The sequence below is a fragment of the Trichoderma evansii genome (genome assembly GCF_050947405.1).
Source record: "Trichoderma evansii strain SZMC 28006 chromosome Unknown GGI43scaffold_7, whole genome shotgun sequence".
Taxonomy (NCBI): Eukaryota; Fungi; Ascomycota; class Sordariomycetes; order Hypocreales; family Hypocreaceae; genus Trichoderma; species Trichoderma evansii.
In genome coordinates, this window is record NW_028145199.1 from 13,801 (window position 1) to 41,332 (window position 27,532).

The following is a 27,532-nucleotide window of genomic DNA, read 5'->3' on the forward strand; positions in this document are numbered from 1 at the left end:
GCATATTGCGCTGTGCCGGTTCACACACAGTGAGTGAAACCGGTTCCGGGGGACTTCCAGATGCTTCTCCGACAGTAGCCAGTGGCATGATATATATAATTAGTCGTGGATCGCCGTTACGATGCTGAATCGGAAGAAAGATTACACAAGTTCCCCAATTTGGCAACAATCACGGCTGATACTTTAAGCAGCAGCATCTCCACCGCGGCTGTAACGGCAAATATGCAACGCATCTCATCTTCATCTCAATCATACATGAAAGATCTTATATCAGAGAAGGGGCCAAAGCCATCTTTTATTGACTTCGCTTTCCCCTGGACTCAAAGGGAAGTATTAAACTCAAAATAACAAGCAGCCCAAACAAGGCCGCGCAAACAAACAAGGGAGCCGTCGTCTCTACGTTCGCATAGCTTCCCACCAAAACGCCAAGAATACCACCGACTCTGTTCAGGACGACACAGAGACCATAGCCCGTCGCACGATGCGCAGATGGCAAAATCTCAGGCGTATACGCATATATCGTGCCATAGTAGATGTTCCTACAAAAGTCGAAACTGTTAGCTTTTGTCATCGAAATCAATGAGTGGGGTATTATATAAGTCGCAACTTACGATGCCGCTGAAATGGCAGCCGAAACACCAAGATTCTGCGCCGGCGTCTTAATCTGCGTATAGCCAAACTGCAGCACCATGGTGATGAGCGCGCCAACAGCAAGAGTACCCCTTCGCCCAAAGAACTTGGTCTCAATCAGCACTGCCGCAACTACTGGGCCGACAAGTCCGGCAACTTGGTTAATGGCGTAGTCCCTCCATGTAGTATAATTGGAGTCGTCGCCAACGACAGCACCCCGAGATTGCAGATAGAACGGCAAGAAGACGCTGTACAGCGGAGAGACCATTCCGATGACGAACCAGTTGGCCAAGATGACGGTGGTGGACCAGGCCAGCTTTCGCGTCTGGAAGAGGCCCTTGAAGTGCATCTTGAGCCGGAGAGTAGACCAGACGGATTCCTCAGTGTGAAGAACCACGCCTTCTGCCTGTAACTGCTCCAGAGTCAAGCTGTGTGATTTCCCTGATCTTGTAGAAAGGTCGTTTAGGATCTTAACGACCTCCTCGTCGCGATTCTGCGCAATGAGCCACCTCGGCGTCTGCACCATGCGCACAAAAGCCAGACGAGCAAAGGCCATGACCAAGACAAGAGCGCCGCAAGTGAAGTGAAGATATCGCCAGCCCATGTTATCCGCTCGAGTGCACACCACTGCGTCGGGTGCGCAGCTAAAGTTGCTCATAAAGGCCCACGCAAGGAGACCCGTGATGGTATATCCGACGGCCCACCAGACGGCCATGAACGTGACGAGCCATGCGTAGCTAGTGGGGAGGAACTCGAGGAAGTTGGTGGCATCGAGAATGTAGTTGCCGCCGGCACCAGCCGAGTAAATGGCCACGCTATAAACATTAGTTTCTGTCAATCTCGACTAAGAGTTTAGCTGAGAAACTTACATGGCAGAGAAAGAGATATATGACGGCATGCCACCCGCAATAAGCACAAACACGGCGCAAGAGAGCAGACTTGTGTTAAAGGCGAGCTTCCGACCAATGATATCGGCGGAGAAGCCCCAGATGCCAGCTCCCACTAAGAGGCCAACCTGTGAAGCCAGAGGGATACCGGATATGTGAGCACTCGGCAGACCATACTCCTGCTGAACAGCTGGATTTGCAATAGACTGGCAGACAACTAGAAGCTACATGTGAATTAAAACTCGCAAATGTCAGTTTACAAAAGCACTATTAATCAACAAGTTGAGAGTCATGCACTCCATACCGAGTCAACTGCATATCCGAATCCATTGAGCCAAAAAAGCTTCCACTGGAAGCTGGTCATGCCAATCTCATCAATTGCATTGTTCACAAGCGCCATTTTCCGTGCCAAGACGGGGTCAATGGCCTTGATGTCAAACACATCGCTGTTGGAACTGGAAGAAGGCTCATAGTGAGAGTCGACTACAACGGCGGACTTCTCGTTATTGTCGGGCACCTCGCTCTTGTTGGAGCTTGAGCTTGTAGCATCAATGGGCTTTTCCTTCTCAAGCACCTCGGATGGAATTGTTGTTTCTGTTGGTTCAATCGCCATTGTTGCAATTACATAACAGATCGTCCAGAATATGAGTCAAAGAAGATACAAAGGAAATGAAATAGTAATCTTCCCAAATGGATTTTTAATTAAATTTCCAAAACAAATGCTAAAGTATATATAAATTTGCATCCAGTCTCCATCTCTTTTCAGCTCTCGGCACATTTCAAACAACGTTGAAGGATCAAGCTAGTGAAATATCACGTTGCGCACGCCTTTGAGGTGAGGCTGCATGGCTGAAAAATCACGTCTTCGATATGGAAATGGTATCATATATGATGTGTCTGAACGCATCTCCAAGCGCAGCAGGCGCGCAAAACCGTGAAATATCGATAGAAACATATAAAGCTCCCCCCTTGCTAGCCTTGCGATTTGCCATCAAATTTAGACCTATCAGGTTGATGACGTTTGCAACCTAATAATGGTATCATGGCCCTGGTCCGGCCCTAAACAACCAGCAATGTACGAATCCAGACATTTGATTCCATACACGAGAGCTTCGAGTTTAGCTTCCCCGCGGGATGCATCACTTGTGCATTGCATGCAAGATCGTCGGCATGGCTACCAACTGCGTGCTGGATGCTTGGATGCACGAATTCGCGGGGTTAACAGCTCGCGTTATTGGTGTTGGCCCGCTGTCGTCATCTTGAATGGCCATGGCGATAGCCTCCCGCCCGCAGAATTGACAACTCCGAAGATACGAACCCATCGGGGCAATGAGCCGATTGGCTTGTTGTAAACTATTAGCCGTCGTAATCTTTAAATAATTGATCAGTTGCTTTTTAATCCGAGCTGAGGGCCCTGGGCGTATAAAAAGGCGAAGGGGCAAAAGAGATCAGCGAAAGGGATCTTGGAAAAAGACAAGGGACAAGGATAGAAAAAGTTAAAGCGCCTAAAAAATCAAAGAAAAACAAGATATATTCTCAAAAAATTCATTTCCAACATGGCCAACGTTCTCACCCCAAGTGTCATCGTCGGCACCGCCATCACTCCCGCTGTGTTGGCGTATAAGCCTCCTCACGAGGCGCTCAAGGAGTTCACCCCAGCCCGCGATCGAGCTTTTTTCGCCGACCCAGCCAAAGAATCACTACTGGGTTTGGCGACGGCCATTGAAGATGTCACTCCATTAATCGGAACCGAGCTCAAGGGTGTCCAGCTAAGCAAGCTGACTGACCAGCAAAAGGATGAACTGGCACTGCTGGTAGCGGAGGTACGCATTTGAATTTTGAAAGAAGAAGAAAAAGAAACGGGGATGAAAAGAAAGAAGAGAAAAAGAAGAATGAATCGTGGTGCTTAAAATTAGAAGCGGTATTTTGTAACAAGTGCTAACTGACAGTCAAAATATAGAGAGGCGTCGTCTTCTTCCGTGATCAAGATATCACTCTTGACCAGCAGCACGAGCTTGCATCATACTATGGCATTGTACGTAGCTGCATTATGATGATTCATACCAACACATCTTTAACGTACGCTATAGCAAGACAGAGATCCCAACCAGCAAGACCCCAGGCACGTAACCATCATCGGCCGTGGCGGGTAAGTGTTTTAATCAGCTATAAAAACCTACTGACCGTGAGCTTTCTGACCAACTTGTTTTAGAAACATCCGAAACCATGGCAACTTCTCTGGAGAATGGCACGGTGACCACTCCTACGAGGTGAACCCGCCTTCATATACCCTCCTTCGTCTGCTCAAGACGCCTCCTACCGGCGGCGACACCATCTTCACCAGCCAAACTGCGCTGTTTGATAAGCTCAGTCCCGCTTTCCAGAAGGCCATCGAGGGTCTCCACGGAGTTCACTCTTCAGATGTACGTATACAATGTTCTCTATTACCCCTCTGCCCATGACGAATCAGTCAGCAGTCGTGAAAGCTAACCAAGAATGATACAGAGAGCTTATCTCGGCTCCATCAACGGTGGCGGAACACCACACAGACTCCCCATCTCCACAGCCCATCCCCTGGTCCGAACACACCCCGTCACCCGCCTCAAGTCTCTCTTCTACAACCCAACCTTCCTCGAGCGCATCCAGGAGCTCAACGCCCAGGAGTCCCACCACATCCTCGCCTTGCTCCGTGAGCACCTCTCCAACGCAGACGACGTGACCGCTCGCTGGAAGTGGACTCCCGGCGCGGTTGCCTTCTGGGATAACCGCATCATCGCCCACAAGGCCGTTCCCGGCGGCTACGACACCGAATCTCGAGAAGGAAAGCGTACTGCCGTCTTTGGAGAGCGACCGTTCTTCGATCCCGAAAACAGCGAGACCTTGTCTGAGAGAGCTGCGCGACTTGAGAACGAGAAGGGCGTGAATGGAAACGGCCTGGTGGAGAAGGCAAAGAATCTGGTGTTGAACAATTAGATAACCAATATTAATAAGAAATATATATACCACAACGTGAAATTCTTTGCCTACTGTGTAGCCCGATCTCGATTTTCAAAAGATAAGTAGAGCGCTGCCTTGGTTTCATGATTTGGGTAACGTTCGATGTCTTCTCCTGAATTTCGGTATTGCTCGCGTATTTCTTTATCTTGAATACTTTCAAGATTCTACAAGGCTTTACTTGGTGTATATGATGAAATCGTAGTTGTAAAACCGTAATGATATTTAAATCTGTGCATCGTATAACAGGGTAGCGTGTCGTGTACGCGTTCTGTTGCGCCCATTGCAAATTATTTTACAGGTTTTGTTCTGCCAGAGTAAACTAAGATTAGCATAATTGATTCATCTTCGGCATAAACAAAAGAATGAAAAGGACCCCAGCAGATGGAATAGAAACTTTTACTGGCAATCACAGCTTCCATGGACAAGGCGACACTAAGCTTCTAATATCCCGAAAGGATCTTTCAACTTACCCATCTGAGAGTAGTAAGAATGCGGAGGATCTATCCATAATCTGACAGATAACAGTAAAGGAAACGTGCCTGCAGCAATGACGTATTATCAGAGGGAAAATAGCCGGGATGGAAATGGCAAAATTTAGCTGGCTATATCAATAGCCGAATTTGGCACGCCATAAAAGTAGATAATCCCCGTTGCTGATGTCAACACAGGAGCACTCTGCTGCAAAACAAGTAATGAAAGGTAACGATAGAAAATAATGGCCTGATTATTTTTTCCAACAGCTGCTGGAGGGAAAAAATACTTTGCAGTACCTCCTCCCAGCTTGCAGCCATCGATGGTTATCAGATCAACGAAGCTGCCAAGATATTTTCACGTGCAAAGTAATACACGCAAGCTTCTTCCATTTGACAAACAACAATATGCTTGATCTTATCGTATTTGAAGTGAATCATTGGCTCTGTTGTGATATTTGAGTGGCATCCCGTTAGTAAACCCAGCTGCCATAATGAACCTACCTCGACAAGCAAACACCAAACCAACAACATCCACAGCAACTGTCCACCATCACCGAGCATACTTTTTTCTTTTCCTTCATCAAGTACTTCTCGTGCCATCAGAAATATCTCACTTTCAGCATCCCTTCTTTCACATTGCAGTTCCTCTTCAGTAACTGCACAGAAAAATAGGGGGGAGGCAACACCCTCCGGGGGGACAGGCCATAACCAGCTGCCAACACTTGCAGTAATCACTCGCCTTCTCCCCCCTAATCACTCTCTCTACCCAAAGTGTCAGAAAATCCTCCCCGTTCTGAAATTCTTTTTCAAAATCTGCAAAGCTCCCCCAACCTTTACAGGTCTCTTCTTTCCACCTCCACTCCCCCCTTCCGGAGCTTCACTCGTTATTCCATCGCTAGCCATCACGCTTCAACGCATCTTCACGCGAAGCTTCCATCAATATCATCTTCTTTTCTTCTGAAAAGAAAATCAAGCAAAAGGTATGTCAAACACATCCATCTCCTCCTCTCCTCTCTCTTCCAGCATATCCCCAGCTAAAATTTCCTCTCTTTCCCCCCCAAAAAGCTATCAAGTCACTATCATCAACCCCTTCCATCATTCATCATGACGGAAACCACCAAACCCACCAAAAACAACAATGCCTTCTACGCAGCCATTGCAGGCTGCCTCGTCGGCCTCTTCTTGATGCTCTTCGTCCCCTGCTTGATCGCCATGTTCGTCGCTCGCTGCCGTGAAAAGCGTCAGGAGCGTCGTGACGCCTTGGCTGAAGAAGGCGACGATGATGAGTGCGATAGCGATACCGATTATCTCATCTATGGTCCTTTCCCCTTCGACTCTGCCATCTATCACGTCGACGAAGTTGGTGAATCTTCTGGATATCGTGAACCTCAGGACGGAGTCCAGGAACTTGATAGCGCTGATCAACTCACGGCTCAGCTCACTGCCAACCAAGAAGAGGATGCCGCCACGCTTACCGCCCAGCAAGAGGAGCATTATAAAAATCTTGACGATGTCCGCGAGCCTCAGTACGAGGGTAAAGGCAAGGCCCCCATGTACGCTCAGCTCCAGACCGTCCTCGTCGAGCAGCAACAGCAGCAGCTCCCCGAGAACGTTCAGGTCGAGCTTCCTGGTCGCCCCCAAGAGGATCTCCCTGAGGCTGCCGCCCAGCTCCAAGACGAGCAAAAGGTCGTTGAAGAGTTCCAAGACGCCCCAGAGGCTGTGCCTGCCCCTGCTAAAGAGCAGCAGCAACTCCTCATCAAAGAGGACCAAGCCTAAGTAGCCAGCGGCGAAATCCACACTTTCTCACGAGCATTTGATGATGAATATTTGACAAGGATACTTTGGCTTTAGCAAAGGGTTAACAAGGAAATGGGTTTATTACTGGTTTTGAAAAGGGATACCAGATTACGGAACGTCATGTTTTTCATAGGGTGTAGGATTAACTATCATCATCTTCGTGAGAATTTTATGGAATAAATGCACCCTTATTCATTACATAACTTATATCGCTTTGACATGTTTTCTTTGATGTAGTTTCTATTTTGATTGTGACATTGTAGAAAACAATAAATTCGTCTTTGTGCTAATTGCTGCTACTTTGCTAAAGTTGGTTTCCTTTGTTTTGATTTTAGCCCACTATTTTTTGTTGCCATTGACACCAAGTTCTCCCAACACCAGCTGTTCATTTTTTTATTCAACTACGACATAACCCAAATCTCGAAGACAACCGGTATTCTACCATTTTACATACCATCTCCATCTGCCTTCTCTCTGGACTCCAAAAATATTGTTCCGTCTCAAAGCTATCCAAGCCTCCACCACACCTCCAGCCCGCAACCTACTCAAGACGAAGGCGCATAAGATCAGACCAAAATTATCTCCAGATTTCCTTGGTGATTATTTTGTCTAGTCGCCAAAACATCCTCACTATCAAACCTCGTCTCTTCCCTCTTCTTCGTCTCTCTGAAACTGCTCCCTCTTCCTCTCTCACATACGCTCCTCGGCCACCGCCACAAATAAACTCTTACGCAACGCTATCCAACTCTTCTAATCCCGCCTCTTTGCCGATTCCATAGAGCCTACCGTTGAAATAGAATATGCCGAACGTGTGCAAGGCATGAGTTAGTGAACTACAAGCAGAGCATCATTACTTTCTCTTTAGCAGTCACCATCACCTCCCGCCAGCCATAGTATATATGCCAGATTGGTAGAAACATAATTGCTCTCTTGCAAAGCCCTTACTAATTTATCGTATCCAGGTGAAGAATGTTACCATCCAAGTATTACCACGAAGCCGCCGCTACGATACACCGACATCACATCAATAATCGATCAAAATAACGCTTACAAGTTATCTACGTATCGATTGCAAAAAGAAACACACAGTTAGATGGAACAAAGAATCAAATTCGGCTTCAGTGACTAAGCTAGGTAGATTAATGTGCACAAAATGCCACGAGTATATACCGATTGAATATATAAATATATATATACACACACATCATGCGAGCGCCTTCCATGTTGTACATAATCACATCCTGTGACCAATCTTTCCCCCACTGCATACTCGAAAGCTCATCCAAGTACACACGATATGTCGCCCAGTGGCGGAAAATGTGCAATAGGTAAAATAGCAAACAAAATAAACGTAGGAGTGGTTCCGTTTCAATCGTACATGATATCGTGTTGGAAATCTTCTATACCCGACACCATGAAGAAGAATGATTATGTTTTGTATGTCCATGCAGAGAGGAGACCAACTCTATGTCGACCTGAACGCCCCGTGCAAAAAGCAAAATAGAGGAGATGAAGATAGAGAAAGAAAAAAAAAATTGAGCAAAATAGAAAAAGAGACATATAGGAGAATTTGAAGCTGCCTCTAATGTAGAGAAATCCGACAACTCTAGCTCAACTAAAATTGTCCTCCAATCAATCGTACACTCTGCATTTCAGCCAGCTCGCACTCCCCACAAGCACATGCGTATGGGGTTTCCAGCTTTTCTTCAACGTCACATGACACATCGGGAGAGCTTGTATTAGAGATATATCATCAGCTCTAGCCCAAATGGCCCATATTAAGGTTATCCATTGGGTATCCATCGAACATGGCAGTGGAGAGCTGTTCTCCGCTGTTTGGTAGGAATTCTCCAAACATTTCCCAGTTTACCGTGGAAACGTCAAGATAACCGCCTAAGAATTGATTGAATCCCGCCATGGGCTGCTGCTGAGGTGTAGCTATTGCAGGGGACGTCACGGATCCCTGGCCTGACGATTTGGAGTCGCCGACAGGTACCAGGTCTCGAAGTCGACTTATGAAATCGGGAACATCAATCCTCTGGCCGGATTGGGCGTAAGCAGTCTCCCGAGCCCGCCAGGCTTTAAGCACAAATTGGGCTTGTGCAGCATGCTGCTTAATCGTCATATCTGTAAAGTCAGGGTGGTCGAGATAAATTTTATCCATGACGGTCCAGGCACGATCAGAAAGACTCCCCATCGGGCGGTCGTGGAGTAGCCCTGTGAAAACCGCAAACACATCAAGCTGGAAATGTTGGCGCATGAACCATTGGAAGCCGGCAGCGACCATTTGCTCATGTGCGTCTGTCTTGTGCTCCATCATCATCAACAAAACCTTGAAGAAGTTATCTTTAGGCCCAAATATCTCAGTCCCCCACTCTGCTTGCTCCTCCATGGGGACGAGCATCTCTGACAATCTATTTGTGAGCATTGGCCGGATAGCAATGGCTGCAGCGTGAGCGTTTCCAGCTCTTATGTCGACGTAATTCTTTTCGATAAACTTCAGTTTCTCTTCCAGTTCTGCAGCCTTATTCCGGAATTTTTCAAAGATGGCTCTGGTATTGCTTTCCGGATCGCTTTCATCAAGCGTCTGCCCCATCATGGCAGCCTCGAAAGCACGAGATTCGTTTGAACTATCCGCCTCGATTTTAAAGCCGAACATTGTCGTAATAACCATAACAAACGCCATTTCTGTTGGGCCATCACGCTCTGCAACGGGTTCAGCCGAGCCGGGATATAGGTCCGCATCATTCACATTCCGAGGCTTCTTAGTGTCCCAGTTGTTGGTCAGCCATGTCGAACTCAGACCAGATATCATGGCACATTTGGCATCGAGCATCATGATATGCCACCAAATGCGCCTGCGCATCTCGGTTTCAAAGGGGTTCAGGCCAAGCTGCGATCCGTCCCGATGGTAGCCCATTTTTTGCGCTATTCGCACGATGGCTCCGCTGATAACCCACTGGGCATGTCTGTCATAGCGTCCTTCCAATGAAAGCTGTAACGATGCGTTAATGACAAAATTTACAAATGAAAAGTAGAAAGGGATATCCAGTGTAGAGCTTACCAAATAAAGAACCACAGCTTGCAGCGCAGTCATGTTATGATTTTTGAGAAAACTGTATTTGATCAGGGCCGATTTGGTGCCGGTATTGAACCTTTGAATGGCAGCTTCGCGAGAGATGCCAATCGTCTGTATGCACTCGGCAGAAGTCATGGACACGCTAGCCATGGCAAAGATGGAGAACATGAGGGCTTGGTAATGTAGCGGTAGGTTAGTCATATTAGTAGCTGCTTCCATTACAAAAGGCTGAGTGGTCGGTACGTGGATGACTTTGAAAAGAGGGTTGACGCGATCGAGATACAGCTGCCAGAGACGGAAGATATGAATGGGGTCGGGTTGTAGATCTTCAGTACTCGAATTAAACATATCTGCTGAAAGAACCAGATCCGCGACATTGTCAGGGGTGAGTTCATCTGAGCCAAGGAGACTGGAGTCTTCTGGGTCATCGGTCTCTACGATTTCTCGCATCTTTTGGAGCTATAGTATTCTCTTCATGTTAGTGGGCTTTGTATACAAACAATTTGAAGAGGAAAGAAAAAGAAAAAGAAAATTGTAGTGTAATCGTGATTAACTGAAATTCGAGGGCTTGGGTAGGCCCGGACGTGTGCCATGACTTCCACTCACCTCCTCATATACACTGGTCCAAATGTAACTATCCATAAATCGGACATTGCCATCTTCTCTGACTATGAGAGTACTTGGTTTCCGCGACACAGTTGAGTCAATGCTGGCCGGTGTAGCGACGGGTGCCTCGGATGCTGGTGCGATTGAGTTGGAGGGGGTTGCCGGAAAGGCTGGTAGCGGGCGCTGAGCGGGAGGAGGAGGAGGAGGAAGAGGAGGACCAGGTATCGGCACAGAGCCATTGGCATACTGCTTGAGCAGTTCCTCACATCGAGCAAGGCGTTCCTGGAGATCTTGATTCGGGCGGCGGCGTTTGCGAGCTGGCGCTGGCGTACTAGGAGTGCAGGTGACATTGGCCTGAGGCAATGTAAGCTTGTTTTCGAATCAAAGGGCGGACAGAGAGCTGGAAGGGTCCATTCCCTCTTCTCTTTTCGTCCCGGGCATGCTCTTAGCGGGTGGGAGTTTAAACCCGGGGACTGAAGAATAGAGCAGATGATGGAGCAACACGTGAATGAAACCTTGAAGCTAGCGGGCCGAGTCAGAGAGAAGTGTATCGCGCACCTTGATGCAGTTGGAACATGGTGAATTCCTGTCGCATTTGATCTTGCGATGCTGGCACAGCACACAAGCCAATATTCTAGGCTGCTTGTGAGAGACGGGTGAAGCTTTGGACGACATGGCCAAGTCTGCGCGGGCAATTTCACATGTCACCAGCGGGGAGAACGTGGGGTGTAAATAATAAAGCCGGGTCACTGTCAAACCCCGAAACTGGGGTGACTGAGAGCGGTAAAAGAAGAGAAAACACGCGTGACAAGCAAAGCAAATCCACCAGGACAAAAGAAGCAGGGCAGAAAGAAAAAAAAAGAATCCAAAAGTGGCAAATACGAATCAAAGTGCACCAGGCACAGATGAACCAGAGAGAAAATCAGGGAGATTTTCTAATGGCGCGTGAACAGATATTCATAAGCAGGCAAGAAGAAATGATATTGCCTGACCCAGCTGCTTTCTCGCGAGACAGGGGCAAGTGGTTGTGTGTGCGTGCAGCAGCTCGGGCGACGGAGTTGCTGTAATTGACGAAGAATAAAAAGCTGACGGCGCAGTCCTCTGTGAGAATTGAAAGTAGTGGGCTATCTGGGGGGGCGACAAAACACCTAGAACCACCAAGTCCTACAGGGCCTGGAGCTATGCCGGAGACTTCTCTTGTGTCCGGTCGAGCCAGGGAGGCAGAGAAACGGGCAAATGTGGCCGTTCCAGATACGCGTATTCAAGAGGGCAGCGGTGGAGATGCTGTTAGGACCGAGAAATGAAATGACGGCCAGTGGGATCCCGGATGCGTTGCTGCCGGAGAGAAGGATGCCGTGGAGGTAAGTAATAATACCTAGTAGACGGACAAGTAGATAGTAGTAGTATTAGTTGGAGAGATAGAGCGGCCGTGCTTGGCGGCGCGGCGGAGACGGCTGCGACGGAAGAGCTCAGCTTCTTATCCAAGCTTTCCGCAGGTCGTGGACCCTTTTTACCGCGTCCTCACTGGGCAGACCCTCTCCTTTAAGCTTCTTTCCGCCGTCTTCTGGACTATTCCGCAGCCCTTGGACGCCGTCAATTGCGGAGGAAAGTCTCTAGTTGGTTCCCGTCTGGAGACTTGAGATGCAGGGCTGGGATGTCTGGCCGGGTTGAGAGCTCTAGGCAGAGCCCTAAAATGACGTCGGTCGACTATGTCCGTTATTCCGTCGAAATGTGCCCGACAGCGCGACCTAGCGGTTTTTGCAGCGCCAGGTACCGACTGCAAATTTATAATCCAGCACAGTGGGTGTATGATGTATTATACCGAGCAAGTGGGAAGCGGCAGTGTGTGCGTGTGATCGCGTGTGTCAGTGGCCCTTGGCCTTATTTAGCTGCAAGCCAGGGGCCTCTCAGCGCTCGGCTGGTGCAGGGTGGTGCGATTTCCTGCAGTGGCTGGTTGCTGCCGGACAGTGGCAGAATTAGTGGTATTATGTAGGATAGGATCAATCAATCAATGGGATCAATCTCTCAGCTTATCCAGGTATAATCAAGGTTCGCGTACTCGGCTATCGCATCCGCTATCGAATGGACGGAGGCCGCGGAGGGAAAATTCCAAAGGAGCTTCTTAGCTTGGAGCTGGTTGGTCAGCGGAACTTGCGCAGCGGGGAACGCAAGAGATGAGATGGAACTTACTGAAACCAATTGAGAGGCCTTGGAGCTTGAAGAAAGTAGGAATAAAGGAGAGAAGATGAAGAGGAAAAGAGTAAAAGAAGAAGAGATAAAAGAGAGTTGTGCAGACACTAAAGCATAATAAATTGTCAGCTCAGCAGCTAAAGATTCAGGATGGAAGGAAGCGCTCCTTGGGCGTTTAGTTCTTTCCTTCTCTAAGCCTTACATATATTATAGCTCCAACTCAACTTTTTTTTTCAATCCCATCACTAAAACAATAATCAGCGGGTAATATGGATCAAGCGACTACTATATACATGCTGCCTATTGGTGGTGGTATCGACAAGCAACGGACTCACCCGTACTGCTCCATATAACCTCCCTTGTTCAGGTACATGTGCCTCATTCGAGATAGCGAATCCGCACTTTGGTAATCATTCTCCCGTATTATTCGATAGCAGGAGGCTGTGGAGCTCTTTTGTGGTGCGTGGGTGACGCGACCAAACCTCTTTGAGTCTGTTTTCTCCAGCCAGCTGAGCCTGGCCAAGAGAGAGAGAAAAAGCACCAAAGAGGAAGCAGGGAATACGTAAAAGTCGCAAAAGTCTAAATCCTGGCTTCGTCATGGCTCATTTCTCTTGTGCTCACCATTTCTGACGTATCGCTCTTAACTCACCCGAGAAATTATCATCCTACCTCGAAAACAGGTCCCGAGCCCAGCTCTACAGGGGAGACGGCAACATAGAGGATTGGCCAAACCTGAGGCGTGGCAGTGCGCAACGGCTTTGAAGCTAGGCTACACCACTGATGACTCAGTCGCGGTATTAAAAACGGCCATCCAATCTGGGAAGTTTACGGTCTAAACGAATTAAACGAATATGTGCTAGCAGCTACAGGCACCGGCGATGGCTGCCGCGAACTCTTGATACAGGTATGATTTAGTCGAGGCCGCGTATGGAGCTTCGTCTCTGCTGGCGCTACCAAGCACTATGACTGGACGGCATACGCGGCCGCTGTCTCGATTATATCAAACCACAGCCTCGAAAGGGATAAGAGGATGATTCTCATTTCCAGCAAGGCCTCCAATTAACCCCGTTGCGGAATATTTGGCCGCTGCGCTTTGTTTCCCTTCGCTCATCTCGTTTATGGGGGGAACAACGCTTGCATCGGAATCTTCAGGAGCCGGATCGGATCCGAAATATCAAAAAAACTAGGCCAAAAGTCCGGCACTGGGCAGCTCGTAGCCTCACGGTCCCGAATATTGCTGGCGTGTGACCTGCGTGACTCTACGCTACAGACGGCTCTTGTTCCTCGCGCCCGAGACAAAGCGCTCACAGAATGTTGGGGACAAAGCCCGAGATCAGCGCGGGATGACTCTTGTCTGGTGCCGTCTGCAACTCTAAAGCTCTAAAGCGAATCGACCATCGAAGGCGATGCCGATTGGCCATCTCGACAGCCATGGCGTCTGGCAGCATCGCTCTCCTCGTGTTGAACGCCTCCAGCCAGCCCAGCTTGCCAGCGTCTCGCCCGCTGCGTCTCTTGGTCTCTGTTTCCCGCCAATTCCCACCCCTCCATCTTCCATCCGACGCCTCTCAGAAAGCGGCGTTGCGCCGGCGCGGTTCCTTCAGAATAAAGAGCCATGCCAAGCTTCAGGCTGCCCCATAATGGGACGTCAATGATCAAATCTGGCCTCCCCGGGGTTCGGGGCCTTGCCGTCGCCCGAGAAAGCCGGATAAACCCACCCGAATCCGCCTCGGAAGTCCGCACCCCGGTCCTCAGGGCCTTCGGAGGGGCGTGAGTCAATCAGAAGACATGGTCGGCATATCAAAGAGTTGATCCAGATCCAGTCAAGACGATGAGCAGTTGACGTCTAAGTATTTGCAGCTGGCTACTGATACGTATTACTAGCACCAGACATGTATCATGTGCAACTCTAGATGTGCTGATGTTGATGATATGCTGCGTCAATACGTGTAGACTTACACACGGCTGCCCCAAATCCCGTAGCCAAGTGCTGAGCACATGCAAATCCCACCGGCCGACCCTAGACCCTGAGCATGCTGATATAACTCGATGACGTTTATGACAGCTCGAGCATCGCGTATTGTGATAGAGGCCTCGATGGGGGACGTGCAGCCGAAATTGCTTGGTCTTTTTTTAGTCCACAACGTTCCCGGCATGACTCCTCAGCTGCCGGATCTAACTGGGAATACCATCCCAAACCCCTGGAAGACCAGTGTTCCAGAAGATTCATACGCCGTACCTGTGCACGGAGTTCGCGTATTACTCATGGTGTTCCCGTTTCTAGCCCCGCGGATGAAGCCGCTTGATACATGACTTGCCTTGTCGGGCATTGCGGCGGAGTTTCAGACAAGCGCGCGCACTTGGATCAATGTTACAACTTTCACGCACTCGTAGCTCAGCCGTGAAAGCGGGATATTGCACAGCATTGCTAGGAAAGATTCCAGGCCTCCGGACTTATCAATCTTAGTGCCTGGCGGACAATAATGCGATCCGCAGTTCGTAATAAGGCAGCCTGACAGGCAACACAATTCATGATGCAATCTGCAGTGTTTCAATGTTTCAGTCGTGAGGTGACGAGGCGACAAGGCGACAAGGCGACAAGGCAGCCATCAATTTCTCCAGCCGATTGATTAAACACATCCAGGCACGCAGATTAAACAACGGGCGACCCACAGAAAGCCGATCGCTTGTGCGGCAGCTAGTTCGCGTACAACTCAGATGGATGCTCTGCATTGTCCTGCTCGCCTCCCTGCCTAGAGCACCGATCGCTCTGACCGGGTACTCGCAAAATCTCGATGTTTCTTGTTCCACGGCGTATCGTTTAAGCTTACCTGTAACAACCCACCGCGGGCCATCCCTACGAACTCCTATTGTTATTTACTATAGGCAGCACTATTTCTGTATCTAAACCCCTTGCTAAGCCATTTGGGTTCATCTCTCCGAGTGGCTTCTTGTAGCAACGTTTCCTTTCGCTAGCAACTTTGCTTTGTGGCGTGTACAGCCCCCCTTACGGCAACCCGCCAAGCCAAATCCAAGACAGTTAATGGCATTTTGGCCAATGGACTCAACTTACATCTGCTCTATGCTCATGTGCTGCAGCTGCAGCTGAAGCTGGAAGAGGGGGAAGATGCTTTTTGGCCAGATCTCTCTCTTTGCAGAATCTCATACCAAAAACTAGGCAAATAATGCTCTTCTAGGGAAGCTTTAATTCAGCTTCGGCCCAGCCCAAGCCAAGCCAGAGCCAGGCCAACAGAGCAGTTATTACCACCCAGAAGAAGTCTTCTCATCTCCCATTCCATCTTTCGCCATACTGAAATCCCTGGTAGTAAATGGTGAACTCTGTGATTCTCGCTCGTAAAATTCAACGATAAGAGAGCCAACAAACATCAACACCATGGCAACATCACGAGCCTGGACATTCTCCCAGCGCGGCTCCCCCACAGACATCCTCTCTCTAACAACCTCTCGCCCCATACCAACATTCCCTCCCCCCGAAACCCCTCGCTCAGAAGAATGGATCCTCATCAAAGTCGCCTTCGCAGCCCTCAATGTCGGCACCTTGTTCCAAATGTCCCTTATCCCAGCCTTTTTGCGAAACAAGACGTGCATACCCGAGATGGACCTCTCCGGCACCGTCCAGGATGTCTGGCATCCCCGTGCCGAGTCCAATAATAGCACTACTACCAGCACTCGTTTTCGCAAAGGCGACAAAATCATCGCCATGATCCCCGCCAGCCACACCCTCCCTACCGGCTCCGGCGCCCTGGCCGAATACGTCGCCCTACCCGCCCGCTTCGCCGTCCACAAGCCCCCCCAAGCCTCCTTCGCCGACGCAGCCGGCTGCCTCCTCACCGGCATGACTGCCCACAAGCAGATCGTCGAAGCTGGCATCAAGCCCGGCGACCGCGTCCTCATCAACGCCGCCAGTGGCGGCATCGGCACCATGGCCGTCCAGATGGTTCGCCAAGTCGTTGGTCCGGAGGGCTACGTCGTCGGCATATGCAGTACCAAGAACCTCGATCTCGTTGCGAGCCTCGGGGCAGACATCGTCATTGACTACACCACATGCAAAGACTACGACGGCAACAGCAACGTCCCAGCGTATATCGCCCCACGCTTCCAACACAACCCATTCAACGCCATCATCGACACCCTGGGCCATCAATCCCTCTACGTCCACTCACATGTCTACCTCGCCCCCTCAGGCGTATACTCCTCCGTTGGCATCAAGCCCCCAGACTTCTCCATCCTCAACTTCCTCCGCGCCGTATGGCAGATGAAGCTCAACGAGTGGTGGCCCGTGAGCTGCCGATTGGGCGGCGTCGGCCGTCTCTGGCGGGGCGTCTCGATGATGGAACCAACGCTGGAGGATCGCGAGCACATTGCCGAGATGCTGGGAAACGGCCAGATACGCGTGGTTAGGGACAGCGTCTGGCGCTTCGAGGACGTCAAGGAGGCATATGCCAAGCTCGCTGGGCTGCATGCAAGCGGTAAGATATTAGTTAGAGTGGATGAAACGGTGGGTGACGATGAGTGCTAGAAGGATGATGCTTTCGTGTTCGTGTTCGTGTAAAGATTTTAAGACTCTCGTTCATGTCAAGCGAGTCATTGCCTTTTCTGCTTGGTTGCTCGTTCTCATTTGTTTATCTCTTGGCAGACTCTCCACTGCTCGTTAAATATCAAGCATGATACCCGAATCTGTTGTGCGTGTAAATCATAATTCGTTATTCTACTATAGTACCTAACAATATAATCATGCTATCATATCTCATACTGTATCAACCACCAAACTCTTAACCATGAATTTTGAAACAAAGAAACCACTGTAACCCCCCCTACCAATGAGAACCGCCTGTATCAAAGGTTCTAAAAATGTAACGTACGTATGTCACTGTCGCCAAATCACAAAAGAATGGTATCACTCCCCCTGTATCTCTCGGCTCTCTTATCTTCTTCAAAAGTCTCTCACGCACCGCCTCTTGTCTCCTCAACGTCTTCATATGGGGTTTCCCTCTCTTCAGGGAGCGGCGTAAAGTTCGGCGGCCGATAGTCGTCGTGGCTCATCCTGACCGACCTTCTCGGACCCAAGTCCTGGAGGCTTCTCCTCGGGACTGCGCTGATAGGCTGAGGGCTCTGGCTTCTCTCCACACGTTCCGCCAGTAATGTAATCCCTTCCTCCCGCTGAAGATCAGTCTGCAGCCCAATCTCTTCCAATTCTATACCCTGGGCTTGAGCTTTCCCCCTCTCGAGGTCTCCAGCTCCATCCGCGGCATACTGTCTCAATATTTGCTTCGAGTTGGTATCCTTCTCTATGCGCTGCATCAGATCTTGATCTGTTGGCCAGTATACTCGGCGAACAGCCTGTACAGCCAATTCTATGACTATGAGAGTGGCTAATGCGAGGAGTAGCGTCGTCCACCAGGAAAGCCGGTCCCCGAAAGCATGCAGAAACGCATCCCTCACCGATATAGGACTGATTGTTTTCGGGTATATGGCGGACAAGAATATATTCCAGACAAACCATCCAGCGACTTCTACAGCGAGACCAATAAGCGGAATCAACGTTTTACTGTGAAATTCTAGAAGCCTGTAAGAACGAATTAAGTTAATATAAACCCTCTGCAAATGGCGCATTTCAAAATCACTTACAGCAGCTTCACATTGATGAAAATCACACCAGCGCAGAAACTTATCGATCCCATCGCATAGAGGGCATTATCTTCCGTGAACAGAATGCTCTCAAACGCCTCCAACATGAAGTAGAACGTCACAATGCTCTCCGCAACAGCCAGGATCATCCAGCCCAGATACTGCATCAAGTTGAATCCTTGCTTCTGCTGTCCAAAAGTATACAGCTCCGGCACAGATAGCAGCGTCGACGCCTGCAAGTCTCTGTCGAAAATACCCAGCAAAATTACAGGCAGGGAGGTGAAGGCGCTGTTGAAAACCGTGAGACTCCACGATTCGTACAAGGAAGTGCCCGTGTAGCCGTTGTACCGCTGAAATTGCGCCTGTATGAGGTAGAAGAAGGTCTCTTTCCAAAACGTGGCCAAGACATACTTGCCCGTCCGGATGTAGTTCCATCGACCGTGCACAAAGAGCAGCTTCTGAAGGAACCGGAACTGTGCTATCGAATAATCGGAGATCCTCGCTGCCTGCAGCCCTTCGCGCCCAGAGATTCCTATGCCCACGTGCGAAGCCTGAATCATGCCAATATCGTTTGCTCCGTCGCCAATTGCCAGAGTCATACTCTCGGGCACAAACCGTCGTATTGATTTGACCAGATTAGCTTTCTGAGAAGGTGACGCCCTGCAGCAAATGACAGAATCAACTCGTACAATCAAGTCGTAAAACAAGGCGGCAAGATTCTCATCGGCGTCAATCACGGCCAACGTCTGTCCATCTACAACAATAACCGAGTGAGGTACCATGCCACGTCCGACTTCAGTAAGCGTCGTCGTTATGGCATCATGTATTTTCCCTTTGGAGGCGTCCAAGATGTAAATCTCCGAAAACGGTTTACAAACTCGTGCTGAATGTCCAATATTTATGGCAGTTTCTCTCTTATCGCCCGTGAGCATCCAGACTTTAATGTTCGCACGCATCAGCTTGTCTATCGTTTCTGGAACTCCTTCTTGGAGCTTGTCTTCGATGGCTGTTGCTCCAGCAAGCTCGAACTGCTCTTCGATTTTCTCGCCTGCTATTTCAATGCGTTCCTGGCGGTCTATTAAGCTCGTCTCTGCCTCTTTGTATTGGTTTTTCCACTGTGTATAAGTTTCTTCATCGATATATCGATAGGCATATAAGAGCGTTCGTAAACCGTCTGCGGCAAAGTCGTCCACGTGTTGAAAACACCTCTCAAAGATCATCGCTTCATCAACGGCCACTAATTCGTCTATTCTGTTATCATCTTCGCCGGCATAATCTCTATAGTCGAATGATGGCATACGTCCCAAGCTCTGTCTCGGGCTCCGTAGCACATCAGCCGAGGGCCGAGAGGACACCATTTCTTCTGTATTCCGTCTATGCAGCCACGAGGCGACTCCTTCGGCCTGTGAGTGCCGATTGAGATCTGTGGACCGCATGCTCATGCTTCTTCTTAGACCTTCGAGCCCAGCGCTTGATTTACTTCGGGCTAGACCAAAGCTGTTGCGGACGGAAGTCTTTCTTAAAATTTGAGTGCTCATACGTTTAATTGCCTTGTCCTGTTCAAACGTTTTCCTCACGCTTGCTCGGCGATTGACGTCTTTGGCCTTTTGTGCAGCCACCTGGTTAAGTCTGAGACGAGACATTATAACGTTATCCGCGCCTTTGGAAAAAACACAGATTCGGTTGTCAGGCATCCTAACAATGATTGACATTCGCTTTCTTTTGCTGCTAAACTCAATCACGTCCAACACTTGATACGTTTCTGTCTGTAGCGTCCCATCCGTACCTTGCATCTGCAATTTAATAGTCTGGGTCGATCGGTCGATGAGCATGTATCCCAAGTCCCGTGCTGCCTCGATAAGGGCCAGCTCGTCAGGGGATGCGGCCTGGTATTCGATATCTCCGGTTTCATTAGTCTCCGGTAGACAAGTATGGCAGAGAGCTATGCAAAGCAAAAACTGTTTGGCCTTTTGAGAAAAGAGGGTGTTGGGCCGCCGACGAATGTAGTCGAGTAGTTCTTCGGTCTTCATGTCTGGAGTTGCGTTATGCTTGGCCGTCTCATCATCCTGAGTATTCATATCGTGAAGACAAACAACGCCAGCAACGCTCAATTTCCGAAAGCGCATCAAATTCTCTGTTAAAGTTCCCGTCTTGTCCGTAAACACATAGCTCACCTGGCCGAGATTCTCCATAATAGTCGTAGTATTGGCTATCATGGGAGTATCCGTGACCGGATCGTACAAATCCACGTCCTGCAGCAAGAAGAGCTGTCCAATCTTGATAATCTCCAAACTGATGTACAGCGATAGCGGAATCAAAGTGTTGAACATAATCAAGAACCCAAAGAAAATTTGCTTAAACGGTACGCTCGCGTCGTATACGGGAATATTGATGAGATAGAAGGATTTCTCTTCTGTGTCGTTGTGCCATCTGTAATATCCAATAGTCAATCCAATGGCGAGAGAGATGACAATGGAAATCTGAGCAAGGACCATTTTGTTAATAGTAGACTGCATTGCCGGTTTTTTGGCATGTACATGCTTGTTCGCGTTCATGCGAATTTTGCATTCTTCGCCCGAGTTGATCACAAGTCCAAAGGCCATTGTAGTATTTCGTAGTATTGAACCTCGATAGATGACATTATTCAATGATAATGGTACGGTTTCGCCGTTGTCGATGGTGACCCTTCCAACATAGTTGTATAAGTCGAGATTGGGATCTTCGGATACCACTGTGGCATGAGCCGAACGAAGCGCGTCCACTGTATCACATCTATCTGCAAGCAGAGGACAAGCCTGTTTAGCTTTGAGGTTAGTTTCGCCATCCAATGCCATTGTCTCGATATATGCGACGCCGTTGGGCCCGGTAGCATGAAGCAAGACCATATCGGCAGGCACCGGTTCGTCGCGACGGAGGCGTACAATGTCTCCTACTTGGACATGTTGCCACTGCACATACATCCAGTCGTTTGTCTCGTCCAACCTGGCAAGGGTTCCTTCTTCAATGTCTTGCAGAATAACATCCTCCTCGTCTGCTCCAAGTCGTTTTTTATTGCCTTTTCGCTTTCTCCTCATTACATTCTTCCATACTGACATCCGTGGCCTCTCCTTCCCTTCTCTTACACCATGGGCCAAAATCCAGGTCATGCTGCGATTCTCCGCCTTATCGAGTTGATATCGCCGGTAGTCATCATAACCTTCTTTGGCCATGCTAAAGGCTACGAAGCCAGCTAGTGGAGCAATTGTCGTCCATCTTCCAACAGTGCTCAGGCCAGGAATTACCTGAAGGATGCCCATAACAAGGAGGTAAAAATTTCCAAGCTTGCTGAACTGAAAGACAAGCTGCTTCGGGACAAAATCGTAGACAGTGTAGCGGCTGGAACGAATGAAGTTGCTAATATAAGGCTGGTTACGGCGCTCATCTATCAAACCACCGGGATTGACGCCCGATGGGTTAAGAGGAATATGGCGCCCCTCTTTGGAGGGCAGTAGTGGTTTTCGACGAAGAATGGTTTCCAAAATAACTCTCTGGTAAAGACTTTGAATAAATGCTTCAGCCTGAGCTTTCCACCCAGATCCGGGCTTCCGATCTCCCTTCTTCCCCTTCGCTATCTTACTATAACCATACTTCTTGGCAGCGAGAGAGAAGGGTGATTTCGTCTTATTGGCGGCGTCCTTTGGTCTGGCGTCCAACAGCGCTTCTCTCAGCAATGTGTCTTGGGCCATTTTCCCTTCAGATGGGCTTTGACCCGAGTCAACATGCTCGTAGAACCGTGGTCTCGATGAATATCCAGTCAATGGCCTGTTTGTAGTCTGCGGGATTGGCGATAATGTTGCTGTAGGTTCTGTCTGAGAACGTCTAGGGCCAGCTGCTGGCGACAAAGTGCCCTCAGCCAGCAGCGGTGGGCCGGGCTCAGTGCCATCCTGATCCTGATCTACATGGTTCGCTTCTTCTGCGCTGCCCTCGGTGTCTTCTCCGTGGCTGTGCTGGTCGCCGGGCTGAGACAGCGGCTGGTGCCGGCGATCCATTGTTGATGACGTTAGTGCTGACGTTAGGTGCCGGTGGTCACAGCATGGCAGCACGGCCTCAGCATAAAGACTAAAGGCATGCCAAGGTAAAGAGATATCGAATACTGTATTTGTGATCAATTTGATGAGGATGCAACGCTTTAGATAGACCAGATGCACAGAAGAGGACGAGGGTGGGAGTTATGCCGGAGGGTTGGCGAGTTGTCAGCCACAGAGAACAGAGACGCTGGTGCAACGCCGCCAGAAGGCTTGAACCAACTTGGCAGGATGTCACGCTGGTGCGCTGTACGCACGAAGGACCAGCAGCGCCTCATCGCTTGAGCCTGTAAAATGGGCTGTTCGCTTCTCCCTGCGACCTGATTCGGGCTCTGAAACGAGGCGTGTCCTAATGACGCACCCGCATTACGTGTAGGAGGCGATGCTCTCCCAAGCCCAGTGGTTGGGCACCATCGGCAGTGCTAGAGGGCTTGATCTTAGCTAGATCTCAACTGTGCCGCTTTTAGCACCCATACTAAATTAAAATCCCCCACACATAAGACTTACCTAAGGTGCTATACAAATACGACAAAGATACGTACTTTGGGTCACAATGGAAGCCGTTTAACACAGAAACTCTATTCTATTTTTAAACAAAGTTTAAAACCATACCGCCATTTGGCCTCTACCCATTGTGGCTTTCAGAAAGATGGTTATGATATCGAGTAAAAGTCATTGAATAAAAGATGTATGTAGTCACAATTAGCATCAACGGCAATGGCCTTTAATGTGGGTTGTAAACAAGTTGCATATACATTCTCAAACAAATAAATCGAAGTTGTAGAAATCTCTCAACTAGTCTGTGCAATGTTAACCGCCTGAAGCTTTGCTAGTAGTAGTTGACAAGTATGCAACTAGTTGGCTTCATCCAGCTTCATTCATTCCCACGCTAATGATAGGACTAGAGCCCAGTATGTCAGTTAACACAAAACAGTATTTTGCTCTTATTGGCCGGTTTTGCAGTCTCAAGTCAAAACCAAGTTGAAAGGGTCCAATAAGATGATACAAGGTTAACTGTATAGGCAGTAGTACCGTAGATTCGTTGAAACTACGAGGTATGCTTAAATATACACAAGGTAATTCACGTAAAAGGCGAATGGAAGCTTTGAACGTCAAAAGTACTATTGCAAAGGCTCACAGTTGGCCGCCAATAAGACCGCCATATTCCCCGTAACTCTAAAGTTACCCAATAGTTACAAACAAAAGTGCGATGCTTTCTCCATCGCCATCGACTTTGAGGAGATGCAGACTCCTCGCTTCTCACTCGCTCACATACACAACATCCTCACATACACACATGCACTGCTATACTTTTAACAAAAAAGTCTTTCCACCTCTTGCACCATATATTCCTTTTCCCTATCGGTTTTTCCATTAATAAAAATCCAAGATACAATAAAATTCAGTTTCATTCAGTCACAACCTCCGGGGCTGCAAACCAAATAGAACCACAAGCACGAGAGCACAAAACAAAGCAAAAATGATAACTCCCCGAACTAATGATGTGCGCCAAAAAGAAAATTAAGCCCCATGGGATGCGAGACAACTGTGTGCTCCCCTAGGCAATTACGCATCGGGTAGCCAAGGGGAGATTGGTAAAAAGATGAAGAAGTAGAAAAGGAAGAAGAAAAAGGAGAAGCAGATATAATGGAGTGTGTGAATGTGATACATCCAGCAACTAAGATCACCAAGCAAACAAGAGATAAATGCGCAGGCGGTAGATAAAAAAAGAGTATGGCTGAGTAAAATCTCCACGCGCAGAAGTAACTCGTACGATCGCTGTACCGGACACGCATGACCGATGTTAAAGAATGATACCGTCATGCAGATTCATCATGGCCGCATTTTGCGATGGCAGGTTAGGTAGGTCAAGCCAAACATATTATACCACCGGTAGGCAGCTAACAAAAAAAAAAAAGGTATGGGGTGAACAAAATTTTATGAGGCGAGATGAGCTCCTGGGATGTCTCGCAGGGAGACACGATGCAGTTTCCAATTGGTATAGGTTTACCGAATAACGCCCTTCCATGCGTTGTAATGATATATCCAAACAACGCCAAGGGCAACAAAAGATCAAATGAAGCGCGAAGCCAGCAATGCCACCATTATTCGTCAAGATTACCGAGGCATGGAATGCATCGCCTCTGGTGATAGACTGGATGGGTCAACGGCATCGAAATGAACCAGCTGGTCCATATCGATGTCTCCTTGTGAATGCTGTACATAGCTTCCTGGTGAAGGCTCGTGCATTTGTTCATGCAATTGCTCGTGCATTGACTCGTGCATCGGCATGTTGATCGAGTGCTTGGAGTACATCTCATTCAAACTAACGCCGTCATCCGACACCGCACATGAGCCGTCTTGGCCCATGTACATTTCTGAGGAACCTGGGCGGCCCATCATGGACATGGGAGGAGAGTGCTCGACAATTGAAGGCTCGGTAGGGCCATTGAATGGCAGGGGAGAGACGGCTGTGGGCATGTTGGCTTCAGCGCTAACCATTGGTGATAGGAACGCGTTACCATATGGAGTGCTGTAGTTTGACGGAGCCAGGGGACCGCCAGCTTCAGGGCCAGGGGTGAAGAAGCCTGGGCTTGGAGGGAACTCAGATGGCGAAGCAGTTGTTGCTGACATGGGGTATTGCCGCATATCCAAGCCAAAGCCTGCTTGTGTGTCAATCCTCAAGTTGTGGGCAGCGTTGGGCTGTTGTGGCACCGGAGCGTAAATGTTGGGATTGTGCTGAGCGCCCATATCACCAGGAGGTTGGATATAGAAGGAAGGCATGGGCTGGTTTTGAAACATGGCAAAATCAATAGGTCCTGGAACAGAGCGGCTGCGCTGTCGCTTGTGGCCTGGGGGCCTCATACCAGCGGCAGAGTGCATATTAGCCATGCCCCATTGCTGCTGAGGCATGGCCATAGGTGGTGCACCGAAGCTCGGCTGTGACGAGGGTCGAGCTAATGTGGGAGATACAGGAGCTGAAGCAGAAATTGCCTGGGGATCAGCAAATGGATGAACCTGTCGCATGTGAGGGTTGTGGCGGTTCATAAAAGACTCCAGAGACACCAGCTTAGCCAACTGGTTAGCCAAGACCTTGGGGTTGCCTCCAAGGTGGTGAAGCAAGCACTGAGACGCCTGTTGGTCCTCGGTAAAATCACTGACATAATCAAAGCCCGTCGTTGATGAAGTCGCGTCCATCATGAAATAAGGCGGCTGGTTGAGCTCAATGAAGATGCCAGCCAGCTTGTTCATGTCATTGTCCGCGTTCTCGAGCCAAATGTTCTTGATGTGAGAGAAGGGATATTCGATTTTGTATCCAGCTTGCTCGTTGTTGATGTAGTATGTCATGGTGCACTTGTCCGGCGAGTAGAAGATGATGAGGTCCATGGTGTTTTGTCCAACTCGCGTCCATTTGCCGATGCTCAGAGAGCGACAAGTAAGGTGATGGATCACTGGAGGACAATTAGTACCGCTGGTTGCGCGCGACAGACCGGGAATTGTTGATGCTAGAGAAAAGAAGAAAGATCGCGATAGACTTACAAACTTTGCCTTGCGCGCTTTGGTCGCCGCCAAAGAGCATGTTGCCACCGCCAAAAGGAATCAGGCCAGTGCGGCCCATGTAACTTCCAGCAAACCCCTTTCCTGACTCCATTGCCTGCATCGCAAGATATTGCCGCATAGACTCAGGGATAGAATCAATGTCTTCACCAGTTTCGAGGCTCTTCTTGGCCAGCATCTTAATCTTAGCTCGTCTGTAGAAATGTTAGCCCCATTACCGTTGAGCAATACCCAATCGTTACGCAGTGATGAATACCTGTTCTGGAACCAGATCTGAACAGATCGCTCAGTCATATTAATCTCCTCGGCTATTCTGTCGCGGACGCTAGCCGTGGGAGTTGGGTTTTTGTTAAACTCCATCTCCAGAGTCGTCAATTGGTCTTGTGTGGCCCTCTGTCTCTTCTGGTTCTTCTGCTGCTGGGTGAGGGTGCTTTTGCGCGGTGGGCGGCGAGCCGCATTGGCCTGGCCATTGGCGCTGGTGGGAGAAGGAAGAGGTCTAGAGGCAGATCCAGGGGTGCCGTCTGAGGATGTTGCCGAGTGGTGAATCATAGATCCAGTCGGGCTGATAGGAGCAGTTGGCGTAACCACTCCGGCCGTCAAAGCCAGCGGCTGCTCTATCTCGGTAGCCATGGCGATGAGACGCGTCAAGGTCGTATTACCGTTCGTGGTCGAGAGTCGATGGCGTGTTTGGGTTGTTATAGTGTGGAAGGTTCTTGGGCTTTATCCCAATCAGACGAGTCGCAATAGCACAACTGTCAGAACCTCCCAGAGAAGTAAGGTTTGAATATAGATTCAAAGGAATCAGGTGAGAAAAGAGGCGACGATGGGCGCTCGAAGGGTTCGTATATGGAGTTGATACTGCGAGTAGTAGGCAAAGACAGGGAGTAATAGCCAAAAAAGAAAACAGAGTTGAGTTCTAGAAAAAAAAGAATGTGGTCTGGGATCCTTGCAAGGAACAAAGCTGATGCTCAATACAAATAGCGGAGTCTACCCAGCAAAAAGATTGACAGGCCTTGGATATGAAAGCCGAAAGAATGGAATGGTCCCGGAAAGAGTGACGGTAACCGAAATGGCCGAAGATTAAGAGAGTGACGTGAAAAGAAAGACGCACGAGAGAAAGGGAAAGAAAAAAAAAGGAGGAGACAATGGCCGCGAGGATGGTGATGGGGAAGACGGAGGAGGGAACGGGGGACAGGAGACTTGGGAGAAGAAAAAGGCGAGCCGGCGGTGGGTTTGGGGGAGGGGGGGTCCCCTGGCGCCTGGGGGCAGAACAGAGCGCTGCCACTGGCTACAGCTGCTGCCAGCGAGGGGGGGATGGCAGCCACTTGCGCTGCAGGCTCTGCAGGCTGTACAGGCACGCTGCGGGCTATTCCCACTAGCAAACACTTTGAGGCCACCCGCACGTACCGCCCAGGTACCGGGTGGCGCCGCACGCTGCTGCACAGGCGCTGGGCGAGGCACCTGCCAGGTACCTGCCTGCCTCTGTCGCCGCTCTGCCAGTCTTTTTTTCCGCGAGCGAGGGCCTCGGGTGCGGCAGCCATGGCCAGGCACAGGCACCAGCTCAGGCACAGGCACAGGCACAGGCACGGGCAGCCAGCAGCGCTA

General features: G+C 49.3%; 8 protein-coding genes across 8 annotated transcripts; 3 read left to right on the top strand and 5 right to left on the bottom strand.

Annotated features, from left to right (window-relative positions):
* Positions 1–295: 295 nt before the first annotated feature.
* Positions 296–1,917, bottom strand: GGI43DRAFT_422123 (major facilitator superfamily domain-containing protein; the record flags this gene model as incomplete). The annotated part of the gene is made up of 4 exons (XM_083208057.1): positions 296–539; positions 612–1,445; positions 1,500–1,741; positions 1,822–1,917. The coding sequence occupies 4 exons, from the start codon at positions 1,915–1,917 to the stop codon at positions 296–298; spliced, it is 1,416 nt and encodes a 471-aa protein (XP_083061474.1).
* Positions 1,918–2,971: 1,054 nt separating this feature from the next.
* Positions 2,972–4,521, top strand: GGI43DRAFT_338713 (TauD/TfdA dioxygenase family protein). The gene is made up of 5 exons (XM_083202093.1): positions 2,972–3,340; positions 3,478–3,552; positions 3,608–3,666; positions 3,730–3,940; positions 4,023–4,521. The coding sequence occupies exons 1-5, from the start codon at positions 3,074–3,076 to the stop codon at positions 4,488–4,490; spliced, it is 1,080 nt and encodes a 359-aa protein (XP_083061475.1). The 5' UTR covers positions 2,972–3,073; the 3' UTR covers positions 4,491–4,521.
* A 1,570-nt stretch (positions 4,522–6,091) lies between these two features.
* On the top strand, positions 6,092–6,763 carry GGI43DRAFT_433399 (uncharacterized protein; the record flags this gene model as incomplete). Its single annotated transcript, XM_083209744.1, has 1 exon — positions 6,092–6,763. One exon carries the CDS (start codon positions 6,092–6,094, stop codon positions 6,761–6,763), a length of 672 nt encoding a protein of 223 aa, XP_083061476.1.
* A 1,624-nt stretch (positions 6,764–8,387) lies between these two features.
* On the bottom strand, positions 8,388–11,040 carry GGI43DRAFT_338931 (transcription factor domain-containing protein). The gene is made up of 4 exons (XM_083202096.1): positions 10,887–11,040; positions 10,470–10,823; positions 9,849–10,322; positions 8,388–9,779 (listed from the first exon to the last, which is right to left on the bottom strand). The coding sequence occupies exons 1-4, from the start codon at positions 10,908–10,910 to the stop codon at positions 8,544–8,546; spliced, it is 2,088 nt and encodes a 695-aa protein (XP_083061477.1). The 5' UTR covers positions 10,911–11,040; the 3' UTR covers positions 8,388–8,543.
* Positions 11,041–15,510: 4,470 nt separating this feature from the next.
* Positions 15,511–17,347, top strand: GGI43DRAFT_338895 (NAD(P)-dependent alcohol dehydrogenase). Its single transcript, XM_083202095.1, has one exon. The coding sequence runs from the start codon at positions 16,051–16,053 to the stop codon at positions 17,194–17,196; it is 1,146 nt and encodes a 381-aa protein (XP_083061478.1). The 5' UTR covers positions 15,511–16,050; the 3' UTR covers positions 17,197–17,347.
* Positions 17,348–17,408: 61 nt separating this feature from the next.
* Positions 17,409–22,783, bottom strand: GGI43DRAFT_338800 (uncharacterized protein). The gene is made up of 2 exons (XM_083202094.1): positions 18,306–22,783; positions 17,409–18,243 (listed from the first exon to the last, which is right to left on the bottom strand). The coding sequence occupies exons 1-2, from the start codon at positions 22,331–22,333 to the stop codon at positions 17,622–17,624; spliced, it is 4,650 nt and encodes a 1,549-aa protein (XP_083061479.1). The 5' UTR covers positions 22,334–22,783; the 3' UTR covers positions 17,409–17,621.
* A 1,023-nt stretch (positions 22,784–23,806) lies between these two features.
* On the bottom strand, positions 23,807–24,326 carry GGI43DRAFT_338981 (uncharacterized protein). Its single transcript, XM_083202098.1, has one exon. The coding sequence runs from the start codon at positions 24,163–24,165 to the stop codon at positions 23,866–23,868; it is 300 nt and encodes a 99-aa protein (XP_083061480.1). The 5' UTR covers positions 24,166–24,326; the 3' UTR covers positions 23,807–23,865.
* Positions 24,327–26,700, bottom strand: GGI43DRAFT_338980 (homeobox domain-containing protein). Its single transcript, XM_083202097.1, has 3 exons — positions 26,184–26,700; positions 25,910–26,121; positions 24,327–25,821 (listed from the first exon to the last, which is right to left on the bottom strand). Exons 1-3 carry the CDS (start codon positions 26,555–26,557, stop codon positions 24,488–24,490), a joined length of 1,920 nt encoding a protein of 639 aa, XP_083061481.1. The 5' UTR covers positions 26,558–26,700; the 3' UTR covers positions 24,327–24,487.
* Positions 26,701–27,532: the final 832 nt, after the last annotated feature.